Genomic DNA, 13,443 nt, shown 5'->3' with positions numbered 1-13,443 from the left:
AGTGCCAACTACCCTGGCATTATCTCTGCTTGTGACAGATCGGCCTGCCATTGTGCCTGCCACAGTGCAGTGTGCATTAACATTAAACAGCTTGGCTGGCCGTCTGCCTGTCTCTGCGTCCTCCAGGAATACAAGGAGACTCGGCAGCCATGAAGGCAACGTGGAAATCACCTTGTCACTGCCAATGGCACACCACACAAAGCCCATGAAATCCACCACCTGAACCCTGCTTCACTTATTAACAGCACTTCAAAGTAATGAAGAAAAGTATGAATTTCAATAGCATTGGGGTACTCACATAATTTGATGCCAGGTCTGGATGCAGATAGTCGATGCCTGTGAATGTGATTTCGACATTAATCAGTGATAGGATTAAGCATGAGAGGGAGTGCTTTACAGAGGATAGTGTGACCTCAAGAGAGCAGACAGGAAGTAGGCAATAAGGTGAGAAAGGATAAAATGCTTCGTTAGGCATTGAGAAAATTCCACTCCATCATATAAGCTTAAATAAGGAAATGTTGGAAGGTTTTGGCATTCTGTAGATACAAGGTTTTCATTACACAGTGGCATGAAGCTTTCAGAAAACTTGGTCCTATGTTTTATATTGCATACCAATTTGATGTACAGTAGTGAATCACCCTTAACAACCCTTGACAAGTCAATCCGAAAAATTACATATTCTTCGAAACAAATGATCAGTGGTCACCATACATATTCTGGAAAGATCAAGATCAAGATTAACTTTATTGTCCCACAAGGTGGGAAATTTTGTCGTGGGCACTTAACCCAAGAACAACATATACAACATGATGCAAATACAATACAACAAACATTAATATGACTCTAATGGTGTGTAAAACACACGCAGAGCAACCTTTTCTTACTCTTCATTGTATTGTATATTAAACAGATGTGAACAAAGTAATTAATTAAATCAGAGCGATGAATATAATATAATTGATTGTTATCAGACACTGCTCAAGGATAAGAAACAACAGCATTTTACACTCACCGTCGTCCATGATTGCAATGGTAACTCCTTTGCCTGTGTAGCCCAGTTGCCAAGCTTCAGCCACATTAAGATCCAGCCCAGGGGTCCCGTCTGCCTGGCCTGTGTTTATCTAATCACTCAGACAATATGGAGAACATCCATGACTCATGGCACCCTGGTGAGCCACCATTAGAAAATGTGTCAATGTGGAGAATGTGTGTGTGTGTGTGGGTGAAGGGGATGCTATGGATAAGGACTGCTTGAGGGCGGGAGAGTGAAGGTGAGAAGAAGGGGAAGTAAATGTCAGCGACACGACACGCCAGGCGAGTGACGGCAAGCTTAAAAGTCACGCATGCCAAACAAGAGGGGAGGAAACTAGGTTGCATGAATGCAGCAATCAGATGGCATGGACAGTATTGGCAAGGCTAATTAAAGAATGAATAACAATGTTGATTCAGAAAGTAGTGGGGAATATGCCTGGCCTCTGAGTAATTAAAGTTCAAGAATGTGGGTTGGTGCTGAAGGTCAGGCGGCATGCAGACAGTTGCTTGACTGATTACTCACCAGATACCACTGTTTGGTGAATAGAGGGTCACTCATGTTGACTTCAATATCATTGATATCTCTGTAGCCTCGCTTCTGACGACTAAAACCCTCTTGCTCAAAGACATTCTTTACCTGGGGAAGAGAGCAAAGTAAATGCCAAGTCAGGGTCAGGGTAAAACTATCTAACTAAACCATCTTCTAAAAGAATCATACAAAGAGCAAAATGAAATCCAGGTGCACAACAGTGCCTGTCCTGGAACACACAAGTAAAACTAGAAATAGGATTTGTTGTGATGGGTGAGATGTCGGTGTGTGCTCCTCACAGGAAATCAGCAGACCCAGCTGTGCTCTACTGTAACATGAAGGCAGAACATCATGTAAATCAAAAGGGTTATTCTTTTCCTCCTAATCAGAGGGGCTGCAGCTGTAGCCAAGGCTCCCAAACTCACCTGCCACACAAGAGTTGCAGTCTCATCCCCCCACCCACCCCCTAAAGTACAGTTTTCAACAAAAAGCCACTGTAATTACACAAATACGCTTGTGTGTCTCTAAATCATCAAAGACCCAGGCAGATGAACAGCTGTGTTTTGAAATACAAATGCTCACTGAAAGCAACCACAATGCCATGTATCAAGCAGTAGAAGATTACAGAGGACATACATGATGGGGATAAATGTCTTGAAATGTAGCTGCTCGATTGGCTGGCAGCTGGCATCAAAATCATTGGGTGTCTTTGACGATGATGTTGTGTTTTCATTTCTGCTAGAAATCAAGCCAACAATACACTCCCAGTATTTCACTGCCTTCATCTCCTTCAGTAGTTGTGAGGACGACGGCAATCAACGGTATAGCCAATCAATTCAGACGTTCTAATTTGAAATTGCGTCCCATTTCCTGTGAGGTTCATCAAATAGGCACCTTCACACATTTGGAAAAACTGAAGAGGTTAAGGAGAGGTTAAGGAAGCACGAGCCATTTCATCTATTGGAGTCTGGCAATACCTAAACCACGTCTGAAGTGAAGCTCTCAATTTGAAATGCATTACTAACATCTGTTTGTCACCAAGGTCTCACGGACAATGATTTCATTTGAAGATTTAAGTCCTTTTTGTCTATTTATGTGTGCATGTCTACTGGAAAGACTAAAAACTGGAATTTCTTTTCAGAAAATAACACACTACAAATATATATATATATCTTAAACATGTCATTACTATTTTCATACCTGAAATAGTGATGCTAACAATAAAAAAACTAAATGTATTTTCCACGGTGTCAATGTTACATTTTGAAAACTGTGGCTAAATGTTTCTTTTGTGCGTACCCTTAGCAAATACACTCTAGTGTGACTGAGAAAAACAGGCATTGTCCGGTGTATTTACCGACACAGATAAGAGAGCAGAGCAGCACTTAAGATGGCCTTTTAAAATGGCCTATGCCTATTTATCCAGATCCTTCTTTTATTGCATACTCTAAGCTATCAGGAGGCACACACACTGTAAATCTGTAAACATGTCAGTAAGTCCTTTAAATGACAAGTCAGTTCTAGGAAAAGATAAAATCGCTATATTTGCATATTTATTTTCTGTCATGGAGGATTTTTAAATGGTGAAAATAATTTCACCAATGTTTTTCTTTTCGAAGTGGCCTCATGTTACATTTGTCATCACATAATATCATTCACATTCTTTCTCCATCCATCATCAATTTATTCCTTCACTTGGCAGGAGAGCTGGTATTTCCCTTGAGACAGCATGTCGTACTGCCCACTCACAACATCAAATAAAGCCCTTGCCCCAGCATCACTTTGCCCACTGCCTGCTCGCAACTCACAATGCTCCACCGCTCCCCTTTCTCATCGTCCTCATTTTCCTCCAGGCTTTCCCATGAATGTGTCTTTTAGAGTCAGAGGATTCTGCTCATTCATAAAGATGTATTCTATGCCCACCTTTATTTAATACAAACCTACTACCCAATATGCCTTAAAGCAGCCATATTATGCTCATTTTCAGGTTCATAATTGTATTTTAAGGTTGTACCAGAATAGGTTTACATGGTTTAATTTTCAAAAAACACCATATTCGTGTTGTACTGCAGTGCTCTCTCTCACTGCTGCAGATCCTCTTTTCAGCTGGTCTCTGTTTTAGCTACAGAGTGAGACCTCTTTTCTTCTTTTTCTTCTGTACTATCTTTGATTGCACTGCACATGCCCAGTAGCTCAGATGTAGATCATATCAGCTAGCTAGCTCCATAGACAGTAAAAGAAAGGCTGTTTCTACAACTTTGGTCAGTTACAAGGCAGGATTAGCTGGGAGACTTCTAAATGAGGGCGCACATGTAAGTAGTTCTTTTGTAGATTATGGTGAACTTGTGTGTGTTGTAGCAGTGCTTTGCTACTGAGAACGAGGTAGCATGCTAGCGTTAGCATGCTAACGCTACGAGCTAATGGTTGCGGTTAGCCTGCTCGTTTCGGCTTGTGACGTCACAAGCCGTGCCGATTTTGAACAGCTCACCCAGAGACTGAAGGCAGGACACATTCAGAAACCGTATCTCACTCTAAACAGCATGGGTGGATTTTTTTCAAAGTTTGTATGTGTGTGGAAGCACCAGAGACACAACATAACACCCCAAATCCCAGAAAAAGTGATTTTTTCATAATATGGGCACTTTAAATAAATTCTGCATGTATTTGTCTCATGGAAAAAAAAATATGAGAGGAAGGAACCATGGATGGATGGATCTACAGGGTGAAGGTATGGATGTGTGGACGATCATTTACAATCCATGTGGGACATGAGATGTAAAAGGACAAGAGAGGACAAGGAAGCATAGAGACACATGCAGAGGAATACAAGGAAAAGCTAGTGGGTGAGTCAGAAGTGGGTCAACATGCTTCATTATCAGAGTCCAACAAAGAACAGGGCTCTTGAGACACTATGAAATCCATCCAATACACTCTACAATACATTCAGGGCTGCTGCTCAATTAGACATGTTTCAAGTATATTAAATGAGTGTGTAATGCATAAATGTGCATAAATGTTTAGATGCAACAAACTAGGTCTTTTCTTTTCGACAAAACTGCAGGTGTAAACTGGGATATGTCCACCATTTGCCTTGAAACATGGGAGGAAGACACTTCAGAATGATAAACAGGCAACATTAAATCAAACTAGCTGACCTCATTCATTCCAGAGATGCACAGAAATCAATAACTGCATTGTTATATGCATATGAGCATGTCAAGCATCTGATTAAAACCCAGCATCTGGAACGTCGACCTGCCCATGTCCATGCTGTCTCACTTCTATTAGCTGTATTAGCTTGTTGGAGTGGCTCACATTTATTTTCATTAGCACCTTTCACAACCGCAATTAGAGAGGTTAGCTGATTGTCTGCAGCAGGACCTCCACTTTCACGCCTCCAACGGTGGACAGAGCAAACACACAGTGCTCAGCACGCAGCCGAACTGTTTTAAGAGAGACACGGCATGCATCTGTGTTTTATATTATGTAGATTTGTCAATTTATTATTGACTCCATCGGCAGAAAGTTAAAATAAAACTACAGTATTTTGATAATTGATACAAGACAGTTTTCAAAACGCTTCACAGGACGGCATATAAACACAAATCGTAAAATACAAAAATGGAGCATAACAAGAAAACAAATTCAAAGCAATACTTAAAATGAAAATACAAAACTATCACCAAAAGGCACGTCAAAGGGAGTTGATGTAAGTAATTTAGAGTTGGATATTGAATTAGCGCCATTCCATAGGGTTTTGAGTTGCCCTGATGGCAAAAACACAGTCACTTTGTTTTCTTGAGACCAGACAGAAAGAAAGTCAGAAAGCCCCAAGGATCTTGCAATTATGATAGTATTACAGTATGTCCACAGTGTAGTTATAGGTACCAGACCATACATATCTATTTATCTACACTGACAAATTGTGTTCTTCTGTCCTTGATTTCCACACATCAATCACAATTTATTAAAATTCACAAGTTCCAAATATTTGTTTTGAATTGTTCGGTTGGTGAATGAAAATAGTCCTTTATGATCATTCTGAGGACGGGACGACACTGACTGGGGACAAGTGCTCCTGACATCATCATCATCTGTACACAAAACATTTTCAAAATACAGAAAATACTCACACAGTTCACACTCTATACTCGAAATTTCATTAATGTGCATCAACATCAGCATGATAAATAAATAATCTCTTCATTACAGAATCTCCCTGCTTTTGAATTTTAATTATATCACTGTCATACTATGTTCTTATTTCATCTCACTGGCTATATTGAATAATATGTCTATCCTCATGATGTTGGCTTCTCATTACAGTCAGTTCTGTATTTATCTAGTGGCTTTCGATGTCATGGTCTGTCCCTGGGGAGCTCTGTTTGCTCTGTGTACCTTTGTTTTTTTCTGCATATCAGAAGCAGAAATAAATATTTTGACTATTTTTGAATATATTGTTGAAGCACGAATTTCGCACATGGACACTACAGCATCACAATAACCATGCAAAGTGAATGGGGAGCTATGCTATGTGTACAGTAAACACACAGTGTGCTTTTCTCAGTGTGCATCTGCGTGTGAGTGTGTGTATGCTTACCCTGCGGTCTTTTTGGAGACGCTGTCTGCTACGGGCACTGCGTTTGCTCCGCCTCTTTGTAGTGTCCTGAGGGTAGAAGTGAAAGAGCCCCTCTCCAAAGGGAAGCTGGGTAAAAAAAAGAACAAGAGCGGTAGATGGATCAGGAGCAGAAGCAGAGATGAGAGGCAACACAGAAGCAGCAATCACAAAGTGTGTGAATTGCAAATACAAAATATACAATAGATTATAAATGGAGGAGAAGGAAAGCAGGTCATCTTCCAGGTGGGAGCAAGAGCACTGACTCCCTGGCTTTCATTGAGTGTCTATTTTAAGACACTGGAGAACAGTGCAGGAATGAACCATAATAAATCACAAGGGCAGGGAAATGAGATGCATCATCCAGAGCTTTCCCTCCGGCACTGTGCACAGATTAAAGACCCCCTTATGCTTTTGTAACAGCCAGAGTACGGGTCAATCCTCAAAATAAATGCTTTCAGATGCGCCTGTCAGATCTAACGTGAAAATGAAATTCTCATGGAAGGACAAGGATTATTCTTATCTTCCACCGTTCTTTAATTCTACTATTGTTGCCTACAACATAGATCATCAAGTTCATGCATGTGAAGCAAACAGCAATTACAAACATTGCACATCCATTGAATGCTCTTTTAGTAATTAAGTTTTTTTTTATATATTGGCTAACGGCAGATCTCTTCCTCTCTCTTCCTCTCTTTGTGCTCACATATGTGTCTCGTTCTGTGTCCCTGTCTAGTTAATTAAGCAAAAATAGAAGATAATTCAAATGACATAGACATTGTTTAATGATGCGTGTCCCATTAGGACAAATATAGCTGCAGATTACATAACCGGCAGGGAGGCAGAAGATGGTGTGTGTGTGTGTGTGTGTGTGTGTGTGTGTGTGTGTGTGTGTGTGTGTGTGTGTGGGGGGGGGGGGGGGGGTGATCTACAAGGAAAGGAACTAGCAAACAGGACTGGTGATGCTGCACAACCACCACACAGGTATCACATCATGAGTTACAGAATGAAACAAGGTTTTTTTTATTGTGGAGGTAAAAAAAAAACAGAAAAGAAAATCCCCATTCAGAGCAGCGCAGACATCACTCTGTTCACTGCTACGCCTCACTGGCTAAGGCTCCGGCCAATTTCACCCACACATTTATTTTGACATCTGACAAGCCCCACACACTGTCAGGGAATTATTTCCATTGGTTATGCGAGCTGCATTTGTCAAGCTATTTAAGAAGACATATTTCTCAGGTGTGTTAAATGCTATGTCTGGACGGAAGGCCATGTATGTCACAATATGCAATATAAATACATATGACCTGTGTATGTGAGATTTTCTTTTATAAATGATGCACAATTTCATGTTAAAATGGTAACCCTCTTTAACATACCAAGTACTCAAAGTAATGCAACGTAAATGAACAAGATTCTCATCCTGAATTGAATGCATTAACATACAAAAATTGGAATGTAGCCTATACAATTTTTAAGGATTAGATCACACCTCAACTTCATGTTTTGAGAGATGTAATGTAACAAAAAGGGGCATCTTTCTTTATAGGACACTGACATTGGATGTGTTTGGAAATATAAATGAATTAGGCCTGGGCAGCTTTAAGTCTTCAGGGCCATAGGCCACTGGGCCACCTACAAAAAAAGTGCCTGCATTTGAGTAGGAATGACGTCATCAAATTAAGCAAAAGTGTAATGAAGTCAAACCAAAATAAAACCCTGAGAAGCTTCTCGGTAGGTTCTCCGCTGGACTGCTTGTGTTGCTAAATACAGTGTTTGACTATTTCGGATAGTGAGACTGGATAGAAACGTTGCCAGACAGGTTTTTTTATTGTAGCAGTTAATCTGATTGTTTTAATTGGTATAAAACAAAAACATTTAGGCTATTAAAGTTTTTTCCTGAAGAGAGAGAGAAAAAATAAACCTTTAGCGCCTGCAATGCGTGACAATTTTATCCGAGCATCCCTACCTTTCGGGCACTCTGGAACCCATGTTGTGTTGCAAGTTGGTGCGCCTCATCCTTTGCGTCCTCGTGCAACTGAACCAGAAGATGGTCCGTTAAGACTCCTTCAGCAGCCTGCGTCGCAAGCAGCAGCGCGTTCAGCAGCACTATAAATCCCACGGCTGTCCCATGTCGGGGAGATCCACGCATCGTGTCTGGTTTGTGTCAATCCGTCTGACTGCCTGCCCGTCGGAGTGAAATCAGTGTGTGGGATGCTCCTCGCTAAAGATGGGAGGAGGAGAAGGAAGAGGAGGAGGATGTAAAGGGGTCGAATCAAAGCTTTTGCGGACGCATCTCCTCGTCGTCAGCTGATGAGACCACTGGAAGTTGGATTTATTTGACCGAGGTGTAGCCGCTGCTGCTGTGTGGTGCGAGTGGGGAGGTTGTGTGTGTTGTGGACCAAACCTGCATCATCAGCTTTCTATCTCTCCTCTTCCTCCTCCTCTCATCTGTAATTCATTTACCTTACTCGCTCGGGTAGTTTCTGCGCGTGACGTTGTACCAATGGGCTCTGGCGGGTGTGTTCCGTTGTTTCTCCCGGATGCGCTCGGGGACACTTTTCAGCACCTTGGAGAATTCCTCCCATCACCCTCAGAGTTGATGGGAATTTTATTGATTGATGCTGGCCTCTTGGAATGAAAAACAGGTTCACATAATATCCCAATATGGACTACTGAGCCATGTATAGCTCTTTGTGACCTTTTTGAATGAATGCCTCTTGTATACAGTAGAATTCCTACAGGCTCACGTCGACAATATACTTTTCAGCCTGCAGTTCTCTTTAAAAAAGACATGTATTATGACCAGCCTGACCCTCCTTGTGTCATAGAATGTAAGAACAGTTCCGATGGACTATAATTGGTCATTTCGATGTGAACAGCAGGTTGTTAGAAAGAACCCTGCAGAAAGACTTCCTCTTACATAGGCTGCTCATTAAAGGACTACAGCTCCTTTGCTTCCCTACTGCTGGGTACATGAATGGGTTACAGGGCTGCTGTAGACTGATGTAACAGTGATGTGCATATGTGAGAAAGTAGAGAGCAAGAAGTAGAAATTAATTCCTTTGAGTGTGATGCTACTAATGTCCCTTATACAGACAAGGTTCAGTGAAAAGAATCATATACTATGCTCACTGCTTCACAGCTGGCAAACTGTGGCCTTTTTAGTTCAGCCATAGCGACTTTTCAGTGGTCACCTAATGCGCCAGGTAATTGCCTTGGCTTGAATAAAAATGCTCCTTGAGCTCTTTTCATTCAGTGGCCCATTTAAGAAACAACAGGTTCTCCAATTAACAGATCTCTATGTGTTGTTATACATGAGCATGTGGGCTATGTGCAGCAGGATTTCTTTAGTTTTTTTTCTGACTTTGAATAACAATGCTGTTGTCCCTAAAATCCATGTTGTCTATGAAGTAGTTGCATTTATTTATTGAATCGTTTATTTTTGCAGGAGGAGCGCACAATTAAAAGTAAGTTCACCAGAGTTAGCCAGTAGCTAATTTACATCTGTTGTCACTGGGCAGGTAGACAAAAACAACCACAATACATTAAATGCACTATGTGTGCATGGCTGCATGCTTTAAGTATCCAGCTATCTCAACAAAATGGACCCGAAAAAAAAAAGTAGTCCGGCTCATTTCACTAGTCCTTATGTTTCAAGTATTTAAAATTGCATACATTTCAAGAGACAGATTCATAAAACCAGTTTAAATTGTGAATTCAGTGATGAGAAAGTATTAGTTTTCATGCTCTGCAGTCATACTTGTAGATTATTTCACAATGTGAGATAGAAATGTACATGGAGAGAATAAGAAAAGCCTTATAAAACATATATTTTATGCCGTGTTTTGTATTTAAAGTGCTCATCTCTGTTAAGTCAGTATGCACCTCTTTAAATATGCTAATCCATCATCATAATGGTGAACTGTCACGTGCAATGTTCACTGTTACATAATGTTATTAGAAAGGTGTGGTAACAAGGGAGCACAATAACACACGGATCAGTTATCACAGAAGTCTGGAAAAATAATGAAGGTGGATTTTCTAAGTGGATCTGCTTTTACTAATCACTGTTTCCATGCTCCCTGCAGACCTCCTCCCACACTCCTGCAATTCTGCAGCCCAGAGATTATTTATTTAGCTCGGCAAGCCAGCGTCCTTCCCTACTCCATCAGTACACCATTCTTCACTGCTAGGCCCTTGTGACTGATCCACACTCCTGTTTTGACTGCTGATTCAAATGTATTGTGTCCCCTTCATCAGAAAACCTGTAAAAAAGAAAAGCAACAGCATCTACTCCTTATAGCCAGTTATGGGGTTTTCTGACAAATCACTAACAATTTATGTTGTGAGAGGAGTGGGCGCTTGTATGCCTTTAAAGCTGCTACATCTCCTACCGTTGAAGTACGGTGATACTCTAAGACCATGTCACCTCTGCTTCGCGCAGGTAATTCTGTAACTGCACAGAAGGAAATTGACTCATTTTGACAAGGTGGAAATCTTGTCACTCAGTTGTGCCCTATAATCAAGGTATATATTATTCATAGTATACTGTATATAATATTCATTATATTAATATTAGATGTACAAATAAGGATGGTCTGTTGATGAATTAACTAACTATAATATACTCTTACTATATTACTTGTCCGTTATAATGAAAATACAGTATGGTGAGTAAAAGACAAAGTTGGGATCCATTTTAACCCAAATGTTCTGTTTGGGGTCCAGGAGATTGTGAGCCCCCTTAAACAGCTCAAACATATACTTTACATTATGGTGACACTTTATCACTTTTCTACTTTTATGAGAATTGTTAATAAACATATATAACATGGTTTCAGAGGTAACAGCCATTATTATGCAGAGAGCAGCCTAAGTGTATTGTGAAATGGACACTACCGATCTTCATGGTTTGCACTGTTTTTATTTCTATCAGAAAAGAAACGTGATTCATTTAATTATTGAAACATGAATAAAGACTTGAGCTTGAAGGGTCATCTTGACCTTGGAGACAGCAGTTTGACCAAATTATTTACTACTCAAGGCCCCTGTGCTGTTTCTGAAGCTTTCATTTGTGTGGCCTTCAGTGAATGGCTGAATAAAGACTGATTTTTAGTAGGTACAAGGCAGCCTGGGAAATACGTAATACATTAATGAAGTTTCTGAAGGATTTTTGTCATTTATGAAGCAGTAGCTTGTAATCCATGAGCTTTAATTTAATAATCAAATGCCACTTGGGCTTACTAACTGCATTACGAACATTGGCAGGCAGCGACGGCAGTGATAGTTAAAAGTGCTTCTTCATTGAAAAAAAGATTGTGAAATTAGGATTTTTAAGTTAAAATAGTAAATAATTGATCGATTACCGAACAATAGTGGTTGAGACAACAGGTTTAAACATCTTTTGCCCTTTGAACCCTTACCTCACATGAATAAAAACACAAATATAGGTTCCCAATCTTTCCCTGGTAGCACGGAGAAGACTTTTACTGCATTGTAAATGTTTCAGTCCTCTTTATCTTTCCTAATGGCTTTGGAATCTTTCGTTCTATACTTTTACTTTAAAAAAAGGCTTCATGGCACATTAAAGATTGACCTCTTTGTAATCTTTTGTTATGTAATTTGAATTCTTCATTGGAAACTGAGCAGTCCATATTAATAGTAATAATCTAATAATAATAGTAATACATTTTTATATATATGGAGTACTTATCATAGTACTTAAAGTACTTAAAGTACAATAAAAACAAGTGAAGTTATACAACCAACACAAAACACAAAAGCAAGCAGGACCAGCAACTAACAGTAGATGAAATGTGATATTATTCTAGGGTGAGAGCTATTCTAAAGAGATGGGTTTTGAGAAGTGATTTGAATGTGTCCAGGACAGTACAGTCACGCATGTATATGAGTAGGGAGTTCAAATGGCAGCACTTACTGTTGTGGGAGGATTTTGTTCCAAGTAAACGTAATTTTAAAAACAAATATTCATTGATTGTATATTTAAAGCTCTAGAGACTTTTAGAAATTGGATATTTACAATGTTGTTTAATTTTTTACGATAAGACAACCAAATATTATAGGCTTTGCAGGAATGACATAACATTAATGGAGTTTTTAAAATGGATGTGTATCTGCGGCAGTGTTGGAGGAGGAGCAGAAAAACATTGATCTTTCATTTTTCATACTCGCCTGAGGCTGGAGTCTATGCAGGCTGCCTTTCAGTGTTTCTGCTGTGAGTTTCAGTGAAAACAGGAGAGATTAGAACGGCAGCTACAAACTGTGTGTGCATGCTTATCATACAAACTGATAAGCATGCACACGCACCAAAACACAAGGATCACAACACCATGACAGAGCCTCTGCAACCTCTGCCACCAAGCTTTCAACCAGACTGGAATTGTCCGCTAGCTCTCAGTTTTGATGTTTCACTCTTGCACTGTAGTGTTTTCAATGCTTAATCAAATCCAGAAACACTCAGTACTTTAGCAACAAAGCTGTTTTTATGCATTTTATATGCAGAGTTTATACATATTTTATGATGAAAGAGATATACCTTTCCTCTGCTCTCATTTAGATGCTGATTTAACCAACACTCCAAAATGCAAACATCCACTGATAGAACAAGTGAGTGTTAACTTACTTGGGGATCCTCAAGCAAAGGCCTCCAAATGGTGCAAACATTTTACAGTTTCCCTCTCTCTCTTAGTGTTACTGAAATTAAGAGCAGAGAAAGGCAGAGATAAACTAGAATTACCACCTTATGGTTGTATGCCTCGGCCTAACCTTTCTCACCCTCTCTACGACAAGCTGTTGCAGATTGGCAGCTCATTGCAGAGAGAAGGATGAAGGACAAGAGCCTGGGTGTTATTCCTTATCCGAATTGAGGGTCTAAGAATAGTGGATGTCGTTTGCTGCATAGATTGTGAAGACACTTGAGGCACATTTTTGATTTGTGATATAGGAATGTACAGTATAAAAAAATGATTTGAATTACTTTGTTAAGCTTTGTTGTGCTTGTTCTGCTGTATGCCTATTAGTGTGAAAGGTCATTAAGAGAAACAAAAGCAAAGTCAAATTCCTTGTATGTGTTCACATGCTTGGCCAAAAAAGTAGACAGTGCTTTAAATATAGACGTTGCTGCAAAGAAGCAACACATTTTAAAACGTGGATGCATCACACACATCTTCATTTCGATTAGTGTCACCAATTCAGTATCTGACCAAATGTGAAATATAGTCACAATCTCCTCTTCTGGTTC

The 13,443-nt window shown here is 39.9% G+C and overlaps 1 protein-coding gene across 1 annotated transcript in view; it reads right to left on the bottom strand.

Annotated features, from left to right (window-relative positions):
* The window catches only part of pcsk2 (proprotein convertase subtilisin/kexin type 2), a 32,894-nt gene extending 24,263 nt beyond the window's left edge, over positions 1-8,631 (bottom strand). Inside the window, exons 1-5 of the mRNA XM_031306833.2 lie at positions 8,149-8,631; positions 6,162-6,266; positions 1,556-1,669; positions 1,013-1,121; positions 299-336 (exon numbers count right to left, since the gene is read on the bottom strand). Coding sequence (XP_031162693.1) covers positions 299-336; positions 1,013-1,121; positions 1,556-1,669; positions 6,162-6,266; positions 8,149-8,331 — 549 coding nt within the window. The 5' untranslated portion in view covers positions 8,332-8,631. The remainder of the gene's footprint in view (positions 1-298; positions 337-1,012; positions 1,122-1,555; positions 1,670-6,161; positions 6,267-8,148) is intronic.
* Between the last annotated feature and the right edge of the window lie 4,812 nt (positions 8,632-13,443).

This window comes from Sander lucioperca, chromosome 15, assembly GCF_008315115.2.
Source record: "Sander lucioperca isolate FBNREF2018 chromosome 15, SLUC_FBN_1.2, whole genome shotgun sequence".
Taxonomy (NCBI): Eukaryota; Metazoa; Chordata; class Actinopteri; order Perciformes; family Percidae; genus Sander; species Sander lucioperca.
The sequence above is the reverse complement of the archived record's forward strand: the minus strand, read 5'-3'. Positions and strand labels throughout refer to the sequence as shown.